The sequence below is a fragment of the Triticum urartu genome, unplaced genomic scaffold (genome assembly GCF_003073215.2).
Source record: "Triticum urartu cultivar G1812 unplaced genomic scaffold, Tu2.1 TuUngrouped_contig_3809, whole genome shotgun sequence".
NCBI classification, from domain to species: domain Eukaryota; kingdom Viridiplantae; phylum Streptophyta; class Magnoliopsida; order Poales; family Poaceae; genus Triticum; species Triticum urartu.
The window spans coordinates 11,010-32,268 of NW_024114360.1; the positions used below are offsets into that span (position 1 = coordinate 11,010).

Consider the following 21,259-nt stretch of genomic DNA (forward strand, 5'->3'; position numbering starts at 1 on the left):
TATATTTTTGTAATATATATATATGTTTAGAATATTTTAAAGTATAAAAAATTGGAAAAATGAAAAAAAATGAAAAACAGAAAAGAGGCTGTGGGCTCCCGCGTTCCTGGGCCGGCCCATCTTGGCCTGCCCTTCAGCGAGCGGCCCTAGGTCTCGCTGAAGGCGAGATATAGGGGCGCTCTAAAAAAAAGGGCAAAACATTGTCCAAATTTGCCAAGGCAACCCACTGGGCCAAAGCCTGCAGCAGATATTTCAAGGTCAGCGAGAGCGCTGCAATTGATATCCCGCCAGATTCCCCAAACCCCAACCTACCTTTCCCGCCACAGCCATTCCCTCTCGCCTCCTCCCCCCTCTCCCATGGCGGCGCCGTCGGTAGCCATGCGCAAGAAGCTGCAGCGCAAATTCCGGCTGCGTGGCTTCACCCTCAAAGTTGACGCCCTCGAGGAGGCGGCCGCCTTCCTCGCCCGCTTCCCCGACGCAGAGGACGAGGCCCTCGACCTCCTCCTCGACGAGCTCGACAAAGAGCCGCGTAAGTACTCGCTTCGCCCCAGGATTTCAGGCCATCTGCCTCCTATCCTCATTCCGAGGCTTCGATCCATGGTTGGTTCTCACCCTGCGCGCGTCTCTTTGTGCTCTGCGGGTGCTCGCAGTGAAGTCGTCGATACTGGACCGGGACGCGGTCCGTCGCGTGGTGTCCCTACTGGTCGAGGCGGAGGAGGCGGTCGACGCGGCATCGCCTTCCGCCACCAGCGTCCAGGCGGCGCTGCGGGTGGTGGACTCGTTCGTCGTGCCGCGGTTCCACTACGACCCAATCAAGAAAGTGTTCTACGAGTATGTAAATGCTGCCGCTTCCTTTTAGATCTGGGAAATTGGGTGTCGGGATTTATGAATTTGCCCTGTGTCTTAAGTCTTGGGTGTTGGTAGTTGAATATTGTGATAACGGATGTCTATTACCTGCTTGATTCGTCTAAATATTAAATGAACTTCCACGAGAAATTGGTAATTTGCAGAATGGATGCAGGACATAGCTTTGATATTTTTTTGGGGGGAAAGAGGGGAAGAACCTCGGCCTCTGCATCTAGTGATGCACACGGCCAATAACGTCGAACAAATCAGCTTAGAAAGAGGAAAAAGTAAAAAAAAAAAGTTAAGACTGTCCACATAGGACAAGCCTTGCCACAACATCCCCAAATCATATCACAAAACCTACGATGACATATTAGCAGGCAATGGATGCACGCTCCAAGACGCAGCCTTCAAGAAGGAATAGCCGATGTTGGCTGGTCTAACCAGATGTCAAACCAAGGGCTTGGCGGCCGGCTGCGCGTTGCCCTTCCCAACGACAGCCGGCGTGGACTTCTTTGCCTCGGCCTTCAGTGCCACAGAGACCGCAATGGACGGGGCAGCGCTGGGCGGCGACGGCTGCCGGGTTAGATGGAAGCGCCGCCGATCCGATTCTTATAGTTGATGGAGCTTAGTGTTTTTCTTTTCTTATAGTTGGTCAATTTGTTAGCTCAGCCCTGAGGGATTGCGGATTGAATTGGTCTTTAAATCAATTTGTTTCTTTCTAGTTGATGGCATCTGATTCAGTATGACACATTGATTGCTCTTTGATGCTAAACTAGAAAACACGACTTTCTAAAACAGGCTGTGTGTATGTTTGTTGATGCTATTTCCGATTACACTGTGCATATAGGCATACTGGAAGATTAGCCCTCCATGGAGAAGCTGGAGATAAAGCCGCCCTTTACAGGGATAGATATCAAGTGCTGCTTCAGAGGCTCGCTCGTGATAAATATTTCTCCAAGCCAGCTTTTGAGTCTGTTATGACTGAAAATGAAAGTTGTGAGGTATTTCTCTTAATTGTGTTGTGTTCTACTTCTACTACTATTGATTGATTTCTGTGATCCCAGTCCAATGTAGTCCAATACTTGGTGCTTTCCCCCCAAAACCTTCGTGCAGCCTCTTTTGTTCCCCAATTTGTTTAATCATTGTATATGAAATGACGTACAGTTTCCCCCCTTCATGTAGATTACTTCCATACAGTCCTTAGTTGGGTGTAATGGGCGGAGATGGATCATGGGGGTCATATCGCAGTTGGAGGAACGCCAGTTCTACTTGGAGGATCTTACTGGAGCAGTGCCAATTGACTTGGCGAATGCAATATCCTTAGAACCATTGCCATGTTACCTTCATGCATATATATAAAAATAGAGATGCATGTCTGTGCTGTGCTAAATGAAAACAATTGAGTTCCTTTGGTCATTGAAAGGCTACGAAAAAACCCTCTCATTTTAGAAGGGATAGTATAGAATACTGATCATATTGGCGTCAGTAATCCATATTTCGTACAAATATTTTGTTTTAGCCATATGGATTTATGTTTATTCAATAAGTGCATCGCTTTCCTTACATAAAACACAAAATCACTTCAGGTTTCTTTGTTGAAAACACAGTGATTGTAGCAGAAGGAGAATTACTTTCAAGTGGCATTTTCCAGGTCTGTTGTCCACCATAAAATCTACAGTGTTTTCCTGTATTATTGTCTTGATAGTGGTTATGTTCCAATCATTTGCAGGTCAATACCTGTGGGTTTCCTCCCTTAGAGGACAGAGCAACATCACTTTCACTGCTTATGGGTCTTGATTTCTTTGGTGGAGGTGTCATACCAACTGAAGAAGCAGTAAGTTCAGGAATTGTGTTATACATGTCACTAATAGGTCTCGTAGAAAACATCTTTACTGATGGGTTTTGCTATGTTTGCACTAAACAGCTAAGATTGTCATCACTAGAAAATAAGGCTGTGAATGACATGTTTGTCATTCTTTCAGATGTTTGGCTCGACAGTTATGAGGTATTTAGTTTGGTATTAATTCTTGTTTTATATAACTATATTGTTTAGCATACTCTCAGGATGTTTGTATGTGTTATCTCGTGGAGTAGACTATGGAGAAGTTGGGTGTTGTTCTTGATGGCTATGAAAGTGTGGAAGTAGTTCCTTCTCTCTTTGTTCTAATGGGAAATTTCTGCTCCCGGCCCTGCAATCTGGCATTCAATTCGTTTGAAGAACTCAGGTCTGACTTGTTTCATGAAATATAATCTACAGTTTTATAGCGTGTTTGCTTTCCCAATCGAAGACAAAGTCTAAGTTATGTAACTTTATGTAGATTGCAGTTTGGAAAGCTTGGTGAGATGATCGCATCTCGAACTAGGTTAAAGGAACATAGTCGTTTTTTATTCATTCCTGGTCCTGATGATGCAGGTATTCTAAAACTCAATGACATGCTTTTACCTGACAACTACTATTATCCGCATGTTTGGTTTGCTGCAATATCCATTTTCATTTTATTCACTAATGGATTAAACCTGGCCTATTTCTTTTATATGTCCAATTATCATTTATTTATTCTCCATGCTATTTAACCAACGAAAAATTTCTGCAATAGGATTGGGAATGAGCTTGTTGATAATAAATACTGTCAGTCTAGTTCTCCCTATAGCTGGAATGTGATGTTTTCTGTTTTTTCCTAAGCTTGGCATGTTGTTTTTTCTTACATAGTAACACATTTGTAGGACCTTCTAAAGCTCTCCCAAGGTGTGCGCTCCCAAAGTATCTAATTGAGGAACTTCAGAAGCACATCCCAAATGCTATATTTGTAAGCAACCCCTGCAGGTTTGTCACAAAGCATTGCCTTGTATCATTCTCCATGTTCCATATGTTAACCATCTGTTTATGTCGCTATAAGCGACCACACAAATACAGGGATATCTTTTTGTGCATCAATTATGAAAATCTGATGTGTGTAGCTAAAAAATATCAATAAAACCTTCACAGGATTAGGTGATGCCACTCTCCTTTCATGTTGTATATTATGCTACATGTTATTCTCTGATTCCAAATGTAAATCCTTTTGGACACTGATACAGACATACAGTCTCCATGGTGACCTTTGACCAACCACCATCAATTTCTATTAATGTTAGTTGCTTCATATAAAAATAATGACACATTGTGAAATTATATTTCATGATGGTTCTAGTAATACCAATTTAATGTCGTCAAAATTTGTAACTATTTGGATAGTGATGGTCAAACCCAAAAATGTTTGACTACCACAGATTCTTAAACGACTCACATTTGTAATCAGAGGGAGTACCAACCAGTTGTTCTCAGTGTGACTCTGGTCCAGTTTAAGCATAAATCTCTTATTTGGACTTGTCATCAGTGTACCGTAGTTATTTTGATGATTAATACAGAGCTATCATCTTCATTTTTGTGAGATATCTCTACACAATTGCGACAGGTAGATGAAGAGGCTTAATAACAATACTATACTGGTCTACCAATATCCATACTGTGAAACTGTGTTCTTAGCTGGCATCTATTATCATAATACTTGTTGCATGCAGTACTATCTTCATTTGGTTTACTTTTCCAAACTTGCCGGATTTTTCATCTCAGTGCTATCCATTGAGGCACAGGCATTTCAGTTAGTCTTGAAAGGCTTCATGCACTCATTGCCAACTGAGACTACTGTATAATGATATATTTGCAGTGAATGTATACTACAAACTATGGCATTCATCCATATTGACATTTCATGATCAAGACAATATTGAACTTTGTGGACTTGCCATTTATCATCTGTTCTAACTCCAATAAGAGCTTGATTTCCCCAGGGTTAAGTTTTATACACAAGAAATAGTGTTTTTCCGGCAAGATCTCCTTTACAGGATGCGGCGGTCATGCTTGATTCCACCAACAACGGAAGAAACAAGTGACCCATTTGAACATGCAAGTTGAATAAATTTATTTATTATCTCAGTGAGAATATATGATGTTGACTGTTCAGAAATTAACCAATCATTTTTCTTTCAGCTAGTAGCAACTATCACCCATCAGAGTCATCTGTGTCCATTGCCTCTTACAGTGCAACCTATTATATGGAACTACGATCATTGCCTACGGCTATATCCAACTCCTGACATGGTATTGCCATTTAGCACAAGCCTGTTCGCACCTTGAAATGTTTTCTTACTGTAGCTTCCATGAATATGCTTCTGTGCTAATTTATGTGTTGAACATGCATAAAACAGAAGTATACCTTCTGTTGTATAAATATCATCAATCCACACCTTGAAATGTTTCCTGACTCTAGCTTCCATGAATATGTCTGCTAATATACTTGTTGAACATGCACAAAATATAAGTACACTTTCTGCTTTATAACTATCGTCAGTCCACACTGCTACCAATAAAAGTTTGAAAGTTCTTATGATAATACTTCCATGTTTCAATCTTCAGATAGTATTGGCTGACAAGAGTGAGCAGAAGGCCTTCAAATATACAGGAATCACTTGCTTCAATCCTGGTTCTTTTGCGAACGACAGCACTTTTGCAGCATACCGTCCTTGCACTAAGGAGGTTGAGCTTTCTGCATTAGAAAGCTAATATTGAAGGTGGGACAAACTGAAGCTGTAATCAGTAACAAACCGAACCTTCGATGAGCTGCCTATCACTCCTGTACATCAGCCATCAGGACTGGTGTTTATGACTTTAGCCATATAAACTAATGAGCCCGTTTCATGGAAGTGAATTCGCAAGCATGACAAAGCAACGACATCCATGGAATTGGTGCTGTTTCTCTCAAGCGAATCTGATGCTGACATCTCAACTTTGTATCACACATTTATAGCTTCAGATAGTTGTGGACCGTAGTGTTTGTTACTTGTTAGGGTGTTTTCCCCACCTGGCCATCTGTCCTCTGTGCAGTGTTTGTGTAACATGATCTCAGGATGCTTTCCCTAAAGTCACAGAATGGTGCTCAGTCCTGTAATATGTACTGTTTATGTTTGCCATTGTTGTAAACCATGCTAACAAAGCTGTGATTTTTAGTCCAGACCTATTGCTTTCTAAAAGATTGGATTTTCCAGTTTTGTAAAATTTAGTCCGATCAGTTGTATCAAATGCACAGGAAATTGGTTTCACTTGCTGGTAGGCACTACATAATTCTGCCCACTCTGCACAAACCCTTACTTAGGGCCTGTTCGGATTCCCTCCCCTCCACAACTCCGCTCCCGGAGCTGGAGGAGCGGCAGTTCAAAATCGTGGAGTGGGGAAGGAGGGGAATTCCGGAAGGAGGTGCTCCACAGATTCTCTAATTTCATGGATCGGGAGGATTACCGAACACCCCTTTAGTACCACAAATCTTTACTTGTTGGCCTCCTGATCAAATTATGTGTGATATGCATCATGTGTTGATCGACACAAATCTGCACTTACCTAGTGGCAAGTCCAGTTAACTATCTCAAAACCAACCATCGACACATGCACTTGTTGGCTTCCTTTCGAAATTATGTACACGTTGAGAGCTTAAAGGGTTGAAAGAAGCATCTTCTTTTACCTTTTCGATTGTGTGTGTTGCGCTGAATTCCATTCTTGTGAGCACAAGGTTACCTGTCCATTTCTAGTTTTTGGAGCACAACAATCTGGAGTTAATTGCATAGCACAACCTCATTCCAGCTATCTACCATCGCCCGTGTCCTCCCAATCCTAGCTGCCATCGAAGGCCTTCTCCATGCTGTCGCCTTGGTCCTCCTCTCTTCCATTCGACGGCCTCGCGGTGGCAAGAGGGGTAGGGAGCCACCCCTTTCGTTCTTCTTAGTTCTTGTAGGTTCTTAGTTCCCTTAGGTTTTCATTTTCTGATGTCCTCGACGAGTTGGCAGCGGCGATGGCGTGTGGAATAAGGTCTTTGCAGCCTCTCCCTACCTAGACGACGTCCGATTCGGCGTCGACAAAGGGCCTCTGAGAGTAGATGTTGCCAGATTTGTTGGCTCACTTAATATTTGGGTAGTTGGTGTGTCAATCAAGGGAAGCAGTTGGCTAGATCTTGGTGTGGCGACTTCGACCTCTTCTTTCAAGTTGTTCTGTAGCATGGTCTGGTTTGTTCAACCCTCTAGACTGGTGGTGAAGGGTGGCAAGCCTGCGTTGCGTGGGGTGATGCCCCAATTAATATTCTTTGAACGGTTATTAGATCTTGTTTCTAGCGGTGATTGCGATCTTCAAAGCTTGGTATGGCGAGGGCATTTGCAGGTGTCCCTTTCCCTTACTGCTGGTTTAGCACATTTCTCAAACTCTGATGGGTGTCGTGCAATCGAAGGAAGCAGACGACCAATATGTTTTTTGATGTAATTTTATTTTTGATGCTTGTTTTGTATTGCATTGCAGCGTCTCCTATTTTTCTTGATATATTTCAATTATAAGATGCCATTCTGGTGCCTTCTCTAAAAAACACATTCGGGGCTTGGGTTATAGAAAGCCACGAGTTTCCCCAAATTGCATTTAACCACCACTACAGGGGCCACCGAGTAACATGTAGCACTGATTTTCGTATTACCTCGTTGTAACAACATTTCTGATCGGTGGGACCCAGCTATCAGGTTGACTTGGCGGCCCAAGTGGGCCTGCATGTAACTTTTGGAGACTTAATCAACTCCTTCATTCTCCCGCATCTCCATCTACATCGTGGAACGTGTCAGCCCTTGTTGAGTCACGCCTACCCAGCACCCGCTCCGCCCACTCCTACAAAGTTCCCACCCTGCCTAGCTATCTACATCGTTGGTTGATCGGGGGCCCAACTAGAGCTGAGCCCACCTTGCTATCCTACTTCTCATTGATGGAGGCTTCAAACCAAATGGTTCTAAGATCACAAGAATCCCCGTTCTGTTGCCCACTAAGCGGCCCACCAAGCACAACAAACCTATTTCATCATGGCTTCTCGTCCTTCCAAGTAGGTGATCTTCGTGCCCTTAAAAACTCTTGAGTCCTTCACACCAAGTAATCTAAGGCTAAAAATGACTTCTAACTGACTAGGGGGCGCACACCCTTCAAGAGTAACATGCAAAATAAAGTCACTTGATGGAAACTCCATCAAATGTCTTCAATCAAAGCACCTCAAGAACCCATAGGATTACTCTGTCACAAGGATATGTTTGTGGTGAAAGAGATGAACTTGAGGTATAGGGGTTCAGGAAAGGGAGGAGCTCATGTCTTTCATGAATCAAAAAGGTTCATGGAACCACCCAATACTTATTTCGTCTTTCTTGCCTTGGATCTCTCTTCCTCAATCGTTGTGGTGTATGGATGGCATGTATGTCTTTTTTTTGATTTTTTGGGAAAAAAGATGGCATGTGTGTTTGGAGAACTTTAGGATCTTTCATGAAATTTCACAATGAATATATTGTAACAAATCGATGAAGATAACTATTCTACTACAATCAGTGGTGAAGCTAGCACAGGATTATTGGGGGGGCCAATGGCAAAATATGGCTTTATGAAGGGGTAAAAGTCCCTATTTTTCTCAATCAATGCCATCCCAAAAAAAATTCTTCACAAAAACTACCAGGCTTGGGGGGGCCACAGCCCCCCCCCCCAACCCCCCCCCCCCCCCCCCCCCCACCCCCCCCCCCCCCCCCCCGCCATACACATAGCTCCGCCAGCGACTACAATACTTGTCATTGCCTCTTGCAATTACTTCAAACAGTATGGAACCAGTGAACACGTATTCTTGTACGAACACTGCTGGCCAACCGATGCCTGCTAGCATTTGCTAAGATGCGTGAAATATTTAAGAACACATTGGAGCGTCAAGATTTGAAAATACTCCCTCTGCCTTAAAATAAGTGACTAGACTTTGTACTAGCTTTAGTACAAAGTTAGTACAAAGTCGAATCACTTATTTTGAGATGGAGGGAGTAGCTTTAAAAATAATTCAAAACAGTTTTTAAAAATCATGAACAATTTTTAAATACCGAATAATTCTATAAACACACAAAAAAAATCAAATTCCATTTTATTTTGAAAAATGCGATTTTTTTGGAATTCTGAACATTCTTTTAAAGCACGAACAGTTTTTGAAATCCTCAAGCAGTTTTAAAGTGCGAACACCTTTTGAAAATTCCATTTTTTGAGAAACATGAATAATTTATCAAAAACATGAACATTTGTTTAAAACGTGATCATTTTTTGAAAACGTGATTTTTTTTCAATGTTGATTTCTTGAACATTTATTAAAAATTATGAACAAAATTGAAATTCCAAGCATTTTTTGTAAATGTTTTTTTGAAAACCTGAATAAAACTTCAAATAATGAATAATATTTAAATTTTGAACAAGTTTGGAAATTCTGAACATTTTTTGAAATTTATGGAAAACATAATAGAAACCAAAAAAACGAGAAGAAAAAGAACAAAAAAAACAACAACATGAAAAGCCGATTCGAGAACCTTCTAGAAGGTTACCAAAACCAGTAGAACGTACACTAGGCTACTGAAAAATGGGCCGGCCCACCAGATTGCTCGCCTCGGTCGCAGTGTGCATCTGACATGTGACATAATTTGTCGGGATCATGAAGGGAATTTTATGGGAGCATCGTCCATTACTCTCAATGGTGTCACGAATGTCCCTACACTTGAATCCATGGCGTGCCGGGAGGCGCAGGCGCTTGCTCTCGACCTATTGGCATCTCGAGATCGGAATCCTATTTTCCGTAAAACATTAGCAGGTTGACGCGATTGTAAAAATGTCTTATATTATATCCTAAAGTCTAAAAAGTGGCCGGCCACTAACTGACCGAAACGGGCGGCCGGCCCGTGGCCGTTCGATCGCGCGAGCGATCGCTCCCAGATCCGCCAGGTGCCACCTGGTCTGGATTGGTCGCGCACCGCGGTCGTGGGCGGTTTTGTCCGCATCCGGACGTGGGAGGCCCACCTGTAAGTGGTAGAGGAGAGAGTAGTGGGGGTCGTGGGCGGCGGTTTTCGAAATCTGCGCCTGAAATCCCTCGCCGCAGCGTGCTCTCTCTCCCGTCCTTCCTTCATCGTCTTCCTCCTCGCCATCCTCTCCACCGAACGGGGCGTGGCGGGCGGAGTGCTCAGATTTGATGGCGGCTTGCGGGTGGTTCTCCTCGCCGGGGAATCGCTGGTGCTCCTCGCCGCCGGAGGTATGCTCTCCCTCCACTTCTACGTGCTTCTCCTCCCTTTCTCTATCTCGCGGAGCGCGGATGGTGCCGAAATGCGAGGGGAATGCTCTCTAGGGTTCGGAAACGGCGCGAACTACCCCCGCTTATCTTCGATTTTGGTCACGTTGAGTTCCGTTCTCCCATCTCGCAGCACGCGCCCAACGGTGGTCGGGATCTACAAGGTGGCCTGAAATCCCTCGCACAGCGAGTTCTCTCCCCATTCCGTCTTCGTCTTCCTCCTCGCCATCCTCTCCACCGAACGGGGCGTCGCGGCGGAGTGCTCAGTTTGGCGACGGCTTGCGGGTGGTTCTCCTCGCGGGGGAATCGTTGGAGGCGTAGTTCACGGCACGGGGGTGGCTGGACAGGGTCAACGTGTAGTCCCCGTTTGCGCGATTTTAGGGCGATTTGGCTGTTTACTTCATGTTCTGTTCAATTTTGCAGAGATTTGAGATCTGTTCATGATTCTTAGTTATTCTGTAAGTTGTATTAGATGTGCGCAATGTTGTGTGCAATGCATTGGCTGATTTCGTAGTTGGTGTTCAGAGATTTAAGTGGTTAGTTGCACAAAATTCTCCTCAGTTGGCTACGTCCATATAGTACTTGGCTGTTCATATGCTCTGCAGTTGCAGCAGTTGTTTTGGTCAGTTGGCTCACTGTTTTTGTGTGCAATGCATTGGCTGATTTCGTAGTTGGTGTTCAGAGATTTAAGTGGTTAGTTGCAAAAAATTCTCCTCAGTTGGCTGCGTCCATATAGTACTTGGCTGTCCATATGCTCTGCAGTTGCAGCAGTTGTTTTGGTCAGTTGGCTCACTGTTTTTGTACTAGGTGGTTGTCTATACTGTGTTCAGTTGCACAAGTTGCCTGCTCGGTTGGCTGCATCACTTTTACTAAGTTGGCTATTCATATGTTATACACTTGTGCCAGTTGCTCTACTTAGTTGGTTTTACTTAGTTGCATATGTTATACACTTTTACTAGTTGGCTGTTCCCCCCTCTGCTGTGTGCAACTAGGGACTCTTGTTTGTACAATTTTAGCACCAATGCTTGCCAATTTTCCAATATAATCTACCCAATCCACCAGCGTTGTGGTGGCTGTGGTGGTTTATGTGTTATTCTCCTGCTTTGTGCAATTAGGACCCCTTGATTTGTGCAAATTAGTACCAATGCTTGCCAATTTTCCATTTTAATTTTTCTCAATGTGCAAGTCTTTTGTTGTGGATGTGGTTGTTTTCATGTGTCTCCCTTCATGTTCAACTAGGGACGCTTTTTTCAGAATAAGTTATCTCACTGAGCTTGTTGCCTTTACTTAACTTTTTTCTGTCTAGGTATTACTTGTCACAGTTGGCAAGTAATAATTAGGCAGAAAAAAGTTAGTTGGCTTATTTGATGTCCAGTTTGCACAAGGTTTACTGCCCAGTTGGCTGCATGATTGTAGTAGTTGGTTGTCCACATCTTCTAACTATGTTTTTTTGTTGTATTTCCTGCCGCAGGGCAAAAATGGTTATAATAGGAGGAGATGCGGGTGGCAATGAAGGAGATGTATTTTTATTCACTTTTTTTCTTTTGTTTTTGAGTTGTTTTTCAACTTATGCATGTATGCTAATGTCTTTTTTTCATGTTTTCTTTTGGTTGCTTAATCAGCGTTCTGGAAGTCAGCCTCTTCACCGGAACTCGAAGCGTCCTGCTAATCGCCAGCCACGACCTGCGCAGAGTGTTGAGCAGGGAGAGGATGTTGAGGTAAGTGGCATGTTGATGACACAAGTCCATTTTTTTGGTTTTGTTTGGGTCATATAACATTTTTTTATTTTTTCCCATGCTCATGTTTTTTTTTCTTAGGATGCTGATCAGTTCCGTGTTGTAAAGCGGACTAGACGTGCAGCACTTGGCAAGGGAGCTGAGTCATCTTCTAGGGTAAGTAAAATCTCAAATATAAGTGTTTTTCTCGCCTTTTTTAGATAGTGATGAAATTATGCAGCAGTTCGGAACACTATTTTTGTTTTTAGTCTGTCAATAACAACTTTTTGTAGTTGACATCTCTAGTCATTTTGATTTAAATACAGTTGACATTAGTTGGCATTAGTTGGCATCTTGTAGTTCACTAGTTGGCATCTTTTCATAGTTGACATCAATGGTCATTTTTTTGTGCAGGCAGCAGTTGCTGGAGAAGCTGTCGCATCTTCCGCAGCAGATGCTGAGGTATGTGAGTTTTTTGTGTGTTTTTATGAGCTATTTGAATAGTTCTTTGCAAACCTTTTTTTAGTTACTATTTTTCTTGTGTTGCAATATCATTTCTTATTGTTGCACATACACTAGAACTTTTTGTAGCTGCCAGGTCTCGTTCTTTTTTTATTTACTGTTTTATTGTTGCACATTCAGTTGCACACTGGCAGTCTTTGCAGTTGGTCTTTGCAGTTGGCATGATCCATTTTATGAATATATAGCTCATTCTAATACTGATCCAAATGATGATTGCTAGTTTTTTTTCATTCTTGTTTTTTCTCTTGTGTTTAATGTTTGTGTAATGCTTTCATTTTCTAATCAACAGGGCAGCGGTGAAGGAGTTGAGGTGGCTCCAGGGGAAGATGTGGAGCGACCATCACAAGCAGGCAGGATAAGGGCATCACCAGCGCGCTTTGCAAATTTCAACGCCTCTCTAACTCCACTACAGAAATCAGAGCTAGTTTCGAGGTCGGTCGGGGGGCTATTGAACTTATCAGACACACTTCCAGCGGACCTCACTAAGTTCCTGGTGCAGTCCTACCAGCCACAGACCTCTAAAATAGTTTTCCCAGGAAGGGGAAGGATCCGTGTCGATGCTGACAGTGTTCAGAGGGTATTTGATCTCCCAAACAGGGGTCCAAAAGTCAGATATTTAGTTGACAAGGATGCCACTAGGAGATTCAGACAGGCTTTCAACATAACTGGAAATTCTCATCCCCAGATCACTACATGGCTCAAGATGATTGAGCATATGGCTGGAAGAACGGATGGCACATTCTTTATGGCCTGGCTTGCGGTTGCCTTCAGCACTTTTCTAGCACCAACCACGGCCTTGAAGCTCAGCCCAAAGTGTTATGGACTTGTGCTAGATCATCAAATGCTAAAGAATACAAACATCTGCCTCTTTGTAGCAGAACACATTAACGAAGCTTTCCGGAACATGGACCAGGAGAAGCAAACTGTTTGCTGCTGCTTGTATCACTTGATGGTTAGTGAAAACGACCACTTTTTTCCATCTGTTCCTATTCTTTCTGTGCAGTTATAGTTTGTTGAAATTCTCATAACAATAACTGAACTTGGCTTTTTCTTTTGTTTGGGTCTGGTGCAGATACTATACCTTGATGCGCTCGTACATGACATCCCAGTAAGCAACTGCGCGATACGATCGAGTGCATGGGATAGTACTCTAATTGCCAAGGTGATCAAGAAGGATACTATCTCTCCTGGTGTGTTCGGCAAATTACAAGTGAGTTCTTTTTTGTTTTTTTCCAACAGTATCTTCCTTCTATGTTCTTTTGATGTCTGGTCACTCTTTTTGGAAATTGCACAGAAAACTGTCATCAGTTGGCACAACAATGCATGTAGTTGCACAGATTATACCTTTAAGTTTGGCAATCTGCACACATGTTCATTTTAAATTGGCACACCATCTTTTTTAAGTTGCACAGTTTTACTAATCTTGTTGCACAGATGTGTTGCATCAGTTGGTAGGAACTTTTTTTAGGTGCCATGTGTGTTGCACAGTTTTTGTGTCTTTATTCAGTTGCATATATGTATAGTTGAATTTGTCTACCCCAGTATCTTGTTGTAGTTGCACAGGTTGTAATGTGTGGTTTCATTCAACACACAAATCTATTTTGATAACCTTGTTATTTTCTGTTTCTCTTTTTTTTCACATCAGCTTAAAGAGGAGTATAGAGGCACGGAGCAGACACCACTGTTTGGTGGAATTTTGCAAGCTGAAGCATTTGTGGCATCCAAGTTACCAATAACATACAATCCGCAGGTTAGTGTTTTGCATACAGAAACTTGTATCACTTACCAATATTTTTTCTATTGGCTGGGATGTATGTTCAGTTGGACATGTATAACTTTTGTAGTTGCGAAAATTCAGAATTTAGTTGGCTGTAATGTATGTTCAGTTGCACATATAAGCTTTTGTAGTTGCACATGTTCTTTTGGATAGTCAAAGTGTTCATTTACAACCATTGTCATCAACTTTTGGCAGAAATGCATGGTTTTTACTTTGTGCCACAGTGCATGTGTAGTTGGCTAGAATCATGTTTTTAGTTGGCCAGAAAGTGTGTATTAGTCGTTTTTGCTTATCACATCATGGTCAGTTACAGACATTTTTACTTTTTATTATTTTTTCTAACTGAATCAGTACTGAATCTTTTTTGTGTTGATGCAGAAAAAGGCAAAAATTGCGAAAGTGGTCAATGAGCTATGCAAGGCTGTAACTGAACAGGTTGGCACCTTCATTGAAGAAGTTGCCAAGATTGATGACGAGGAACCAGATATTGATCCTTACGTACAGCAGCCATCAATGCAAACTGGGGCATCACGCCGTGCTCCAAAAAGAAAGAGATGGCGGTCAACTATACAAGAAGAAGAAGAATTTGTTGAGGATGATTCAGAAGAAGATGAGGAAATGGAAGCAGCGATAGATGCTGACGACGATGAGGAGACAGATGCGGATGAATCAGAGGAGGAGGACAAGGATGAGGATGACAATGAAGAAGATGCAGAGGAGGAGGAGGATGAGGAGGAAGAGGAGGAGGAGGAGGACAAACAAGAAGAGGACAAAGGAGAGGAGGAGGACAAGGAAGAAGATAGTGATGCAGAGGAGGAGGAAGAAGAAGGTGAGGCCAGAGAGGGGGACGGGGACAAAGGGGCAGCAGTTGATGGCAGTGAGAGGGGAGAAGACAAAGGCGCAGCAGCTGATGGCAGTGACAGGGAAGAAGACGAGGATGAAGAAGACGAGGATGATTATGGTGATGATAAAGGGGGATCCAATGGAGGCAGCGACAGCAGCGATGATGATGATCATGACAACGCCCCTGGTTCTGGTGGTACAGGTGGCAACACATCCAGGAGGACTAGCACTCACGCCACCCCTGCGAGCAGCAGCAATTCATTGAGTAGCAGGAGCACACTACAGATGTTGATTGACAAGACTTGCTGGAAAGACAAGGATTTGCCAAAGTCAAAGAAAAATGACGAAGCAGAGTCTCAGGGCAGCATTGATATGTTCAAACTCTGCAACTTGAAGCCAGCTTTGCCAACCACCTTTCCCGTGCCAGATTTCAGCGACAAAGATATGTGTGAGAAGATCAACTTTGCTATTGACAAGAGCCTGTTCTTATCAACTGATGCTGAAAAGAATCAAATTGACATGGAGGAAGCAGGAAAGGGTCTTGACTGGGTTCATTCAAAGGAAAAATACAAGGAATATTTAAAGCAGCTCCCAGACCTAAGCTCCAGCAAGAGCAAGGCAGCATCCACGGCAAACCCTCACGTGGTCCAGAAGTGTAAAGCAGTTTCAATGAAGAAGAATCTGCAGTTGCCTCAAACCAAGGAGAAGATGGTGAGTGCAGATGCTGAAGTAAATATGGTCAAGGAAGCTGTGCTTCAAACTGATATGCCAACAGTAGTGAGCAGAGAGCCAACCAATGTCAGAGAAGTTCAACAGATCAAGGGGAAGACTCCCCTTTCAACAGTCCCACCAAAACCACCTAAGCAGAAGATTGTCAAGTTTGCCAGGGGCGCAAAGGGGGAACAGGCCACAAAAGATTTGGAGTTCACATACGAGAGAGAGCTGCGAGCCGCAGCCATTGATGCAGGGGTGCCAAGTTCTGCCAGGTTGCTGCCAACTCAGACTGGAAAGATGCCAACTACAGATACCAGTGTGCCAACTGATGTGTCAGTTAGCAGTATGGTCACAATCAAAACCACCACAGCTGGTCAGGAAGGCACCACTGCAACTGCAAGTCCCAAGGTGCCTACTGATAGAGATGCTTCAATGCCAAACACAAAAGGAGGTGATCCAACTATCAAAGTGCCGTCCCCAAGAGCTGTCTTTCAGCAACCATTAACACAAGAGGAGGTGTTCGACATTATAAGTAGGTGCAAGCCTCCAAGGCCGCCAACTACAACACTATTGCGAACCAAGTCAGTGAATGATGCACCCGTGTTTGTGCCGCAAGGAGATGCCCTGGTCCTTGAACCCTTACGAAGATCAAACTCTTATCATGGTGACGGGTTCTGCGATGCACCATCTTTTGACCTCGGCATAGATGATGATGCTCCAGCACCTGCTCCAGCAGTAGATACAGCGGAAGCCGGTGTGATTAGTATCGATGAGTGTGAGTTCGACCCAGCAGCTGTGAATGAAGGATGTGATGCTGCTGATGCTGGCAAGGCAATAGCTCAAGAACTAGATGTTGGTTCACCAGAGAATTGCCACACCCCGATATGCGCAGAACCAGAACTTGGCACGAGCAGTTCTTCGGGGCCACCTCTTGTACGAAGACAGAGGAGGGTAAGAAGGCCCACAGCATCTCAAAGGTCTCCATTCATCGACTACAACAAGAACAAGACTTTCAGCACCAATGAGGTAGTGAACAAGCTTTACACTGCCCTCTTGTATTGGGTCAGGCATCACAAAGGAGCAAATGATGGAGCTACCAGGTAAACTAACTCCCCACAGCCTACATACATATCTTTTTCAGTTGCATAGCACCAGCCACTTAGTTGCACAGAAAGCATAGTATGTTGCACAGAACAGGGCTTTTAGTTGCACACTGTTCTTTTTTCATTTTCATGCACATTTTTTTTGCTGCTGTGACCCTTCGAGCTAACTTGTCTTTTTATTGCTTTCAAAAAAAATCAGCCCTGAGATAATCAGGTATGGTGCTTTCTACATTTCTTTAAAGGAGTTAGTTGATTCGATGAAGCCGGTTCAATGGTTGTCAAAAATTGTTATTGAGACTGGAATCTTACACATCATGGATAACTTACCAGAAGGGTCAAAGAAGGTTGTTATGCCACTAAGGTTTTCTGTAAGTTTTTCCAAAACCTTCTTTTTACCCTCATCTTTGTTCTGTAGCACTTTTTTGTTGACCATTTGAGGGAGGCCTTTCACCTACTAATGAGTTTTGAGCCATGTTTTATAATCTCTGCAGATAAAATTACAGCAAGGGATCCACAATGTGAATGAGATGAACAAGAAGTTTGATTACAAGAACCGTCTCGACAAGAAAGACTTGGTGAGTGTTGTGCCCACATCATCAATCTTTTTTTAGTTGGCACCCACAGCATGTCCAGTTGCACATGACACATCTGTTAGTTGGTAGATACTTGTTGCAACCCGTTTTTAACTTGACCAAGTCTTTTACTGTTTTTCTTAGCTACATATTGTATTTGTGTCTGAAATCGTTCACGCTTGCAGGTCATGCTGCCAGTGCTCGAGTGCGCAGATGTAACCGATAAGGATGGAGGGAGGCATTATTGGGTCTTCAGTGTCAACTTGAGGGACGGACGCTTCGAAGTTCTTGATTCAAGCAGGACGCTGGACAACATTGAGCTGATGAACAACGCCTCTACCATTGCGGGGGCAGTACGCTAGCTATGGAGGAAGCATTTGTTGGGGAACGTTGCAGAAAACAAAAATTTTCCTACGATTTCACCAAGATCCATCTATGAGTTCATCTAGCAACGAGTGATTGGATTGCATCTACATACCTTTGTAGATCACGTGCGGAAGCGTTCAAAGAACGGGGATGAGGAAGTCGTACACGACGTGATCCAAATCACCGAAGATCCTAGCGCCGAACGGACGGCACCTCCGTGTTTAACACATGTACGGTCAGCGTAACGTCTCCTTCTTCTTGATCCAGCAAGAGGGAAGGAGAGGTTGAGGAAGATGGCTCCAGCAGCAACACGACGGCGTGGTGATGGTGGAGCTGCAGTACTCCGTCAGGGCTTCGCCAAGCACTATGGAGGAGGAGGAGGTGTTGGAGAGGGAGAAGGAGGCAACCAAAGGCATGGGAGAAAAGCCCTCCTTCCCTCACTATATATAGGAGGGCCAAGGGGGGGGCGCCGGCCCTAGGAGATCCAATCTCCTAGGGTGGGGCGGCGGCCAAGGGGGGTTTCCCTCCCCCCCCCAAGGCACCTAGGAGGTGCCTTCCCCTCCTAGGACTCTTTCCCCTTGTAACCCTAGGCGCATGGGCCTCTTGGGGCTGGTGCCCTTGGCCCATGTAGGCCAAGGCACACCCCCTACAGCCCATGTGGCCCCCCGGGACAGATGGCCCCACCCGGTGGACCCCCGGGACCCTTCCGGTGGTCCCGGTACAATACCGATTACCCCGAAACTTGTCCCGATGGCCGAAACAGGACTTCCCATATATAAATCTTTACCTCCAGACCATTCCGGAACTCCTCGTGACGTCCGGGATCTCATCCGGGACTCCGAACAACATTCGGGTTACTGCATATACATATCCCTACAACCCTAGCGTCACCGAACCTTAAGTGTGTAGACCCTACGGGTTCGGGAGACATGTAGACATGACCGAGACGACTCTCCGGTCAATAACCAACAGCGGGATCTGGATACCCATGTTGGCTCCCACATGCTCCACGATGATCTCATCGGATGAACCACGATGTCGAGGATTCAAGCAACCCCGTATGCAATTCCCTTTGTCAATCGATATGTTACTTGCCCGAGATTCGATCGTCGGTATCCCAATACCTCGTTCAATCTCGTTACTGGCAAGTCACTTTACTCGTACCGTAATGCATGATCCTGTGACCAGACACTTGGTCACTTTGAGCTCATTATGATGATGCATTACCGAGTGGGCCCAGTGATACCTCTCCGTCATACGGAGTGACAAATCCCAGTCTTGATCCGTGTCAACCCAACAGACACTTTCGGAGATACCCGTAGTATACCTTTATAGTCACCCAGTTATGTTGTGACGTTTGGCACACCCAAAGCACTCCTACGGTATCCAGGAGTTACACGATCTCATGGTCTAAGGAAAAGATACTTGACATTGGAAAACTCTAGCAAACGAACTATACGATCTTATGCTATGTTTAGGATTGGGTCTTGTCCATCACATCATTCTCCTAATGATGTGATCCCGTTATCAATGACATCCAATGTCCATAGTCAGGAAACCATGACTATCTGTTGATCAACGAGCTAGTCAACTAGAGGCTTACTAGGGACATGTTGGTGTCTATTATTCACACATGTATTACGATTTCCGGATAACACAATTATAGCATGAATAAAGACAATTATCATGAACAAGAAAATATAATAATAATGCTTTTATTATTGCCTCTAGGGCATATTTCCAACAGCATTACCCAAAGTTCAGCATCGAGCACTTCCAGATTATTGACATTGACGTACCGAAGCAGCTTGGCAAGTAAGACAATAAGCATTTCATTCCTTCTCAATCAAATACAATCATTTTGTAGTTTTTAAATTTTTCTACATGTGCAATCTTTAGTATTTTTAAGACACAGTACTAGTCTTCAATCTGTTTTATCATTTTTATGAGTTTCTAATGGATTATCTAGCTAGTTGCAGAGTGGCGCATAAGTAGTTGCACAGTGGCACATGATGAGTTGCAGTGGAACACAATCAGTTGCACAGTAGGACATAAGTAGTTGCACATAGTGCATTACCTTTATTTGGTTTTAATTTTATGTGACAATTTTTTTTGCCCATTTTTTGCAGTAGTGAGTGTGGGTTGTTCGCACTGCTTAACGCCACCGAGTGGAATGGTAGCCAACTGCCCAACTACGACCCCAAGGAAGTGCTCAACATCAGGAAGAAGCTGACGTATGATTGGGTCACCAGCGTGCACAACACCGCCCCATGGAGGAAGTTACTGAGATACGACAAGGAGTAGGTCAGTACTATTTTTTTTCTGCTCCATGGAGGAAGTTTCTGGTTTGTACAATTTTATTAAGTAGATTTTGTAGTTGCACACTGCTAGTAATTGCGTTTGCAACTCAATATCATCACTTTTGTTGATACATTAGGAGCACTGGATATACAATTGTTCAACAACTCAATATTTAACCAGTTGCCAACAAAGGCACAAATAGCAACTTTTTTTACACAGTGCATGAACTAATTCAAGCAGCATAAATTAGATAAAGAGGAATCATAGATGCTGAATGTGTCCACTTGGTCCCAACATTGCTAAAAAGACATCATTATTTTTCTTTTTTGTTCCAAAGTTACAAATGAGGAAACAGAATCACAGGAGCCTCTGTGGACACACACCAGCAGTGTGCTCTGTAGATTGGCACTGGCTGCATTTGTTTTTCTTCTTTGGGTGTAGCTCCAGCGCCGATTTGTACCGTCGACTCTTTGCCCTACCCTTTGTAGTAGACCTTGGAGGATCCCTGGGCACAAAATCATCAGAAGCTTGTGCAAGGGATGCAGCCTCCAACGGGGCAGTAGGACCGTCACGATCACCTGTGTAATAATCATATAAAAAGTTTAGTATTTTTGTTATTGTGCAACCAGCACTGATGTTCTGTGCAACCACACAGTACATTTTGTGCAACTAACTGGTTGCTGTGTGCAAGTTAAGTTGAAAAAAACACCTGCAGTAGCACGGCCTGTCATGGTACTTGGATTGTAGTCGCCTATGGGCAGAACATGAAAAACAAGTTAGATTTTTAGCTTGATCCTCAAACTAACACAGCGCACGCAACTAGGCAGCATGTTTCTGTTCAACTGGGCACTATGATATGTGCAACTAAAGTCACTCACCCTAGTTTTTGTTTTGGAGTCGGTGAAGGTACTAACCTGGGTTATGAGCCCCCTGAGTCCTGCCTGTAGGTCCATTGGGAGTAGCACAAAGGGCACTGCTAGTTGGGCCTGGCGGGGGAGGAGGTCTTTGAGGGTTGGCATCACCTATAGGCAGAACAGGACAAACAAGTCAGTTGTGTTTATCTTTTTGATGCTCGAACTAACACAGCATGCGCAACTAGGTAACGTTGCAGAAAACAAAAAAATTCCTACTCGTTTCACCAAGATCCATCTAGGAGTTGATCTAGCAACGAGTCATCGGATGCATCTACATACCTTTGTAGATCGCGCACGGAAGCGTTCAAAGAACGGTGATGATGTAGTCGAACACGACGTGATCCAAATCACCGATGAACAAGCGCCGAACGGACGGCACCTCCGCGTTCAACACACGT

At 43.8% G+C, this 21,259-nt stretch overlaps 1 protein-coding gene across 1 annotated transcript; it reads left to right on the forward strand.

Annotated features, from left to right (window-relative positions):
• Nucleotides 1-285: 285 nt before the first annotated feature.
• On the forward strand, nucleotides 286-5,900 carry LOC125527414 (DNA polymerase epsilon subunit B). Its single transcript, XM_048691922.1, has 13 exons — nucleotides 286-529; nucleotides 651-831; nucleotides 1,697-1,850; nucleotides 2,032-2,163; nucleotides 2,423-2,500; nucleotides 2,579-2,683; nucleotides 2,774-2,854; nucleotides 2,944-3,074; nucleotides 3,168-3,262; nucleotides 3,574-3,673; nucleotides 4,681-4,795; nucleotides 4,880-4,990; nucleotides 5,306-5,900. The coding sequence occupies exons 1-13, from the start codon at nucleotides 358-360 to the stop codon at nucleotides 5,450-5,452; spliced, it is 1,602 nt and encodes a 533-aa protein (XP_048547879.1). The 5' UTR covers nucleotides 286-357; the 3' UTR covers nucleotides 5,453-5,900.
• Nucleotides 5,901-21,259: the final 15,359 nt, after the last annotated feature.

Coding starts and splice junctions, on each gene's coding strand:
- LOC125527414 (XM_048691922.1), top strand. CDS start 358: ATGGCGGCGCCGTCGGTAGCCATGCGCAAGAAGCTGCAGCGCAAATTC. Junction 1,851..2,031: donor CTGAAAATGAAAGTTGTGAG/GTATTTCTCTTA, acceptor CCCTTCATGTAG/ATTACTTCCATACAGTCCTT. Junction 4,796..4,879: donor CAAGTGACCCATTTGAACAT/GCAAGTTGAATA, acceptor TTTTTCTTTCAG/CTAGTAGCAACTATCACCCA.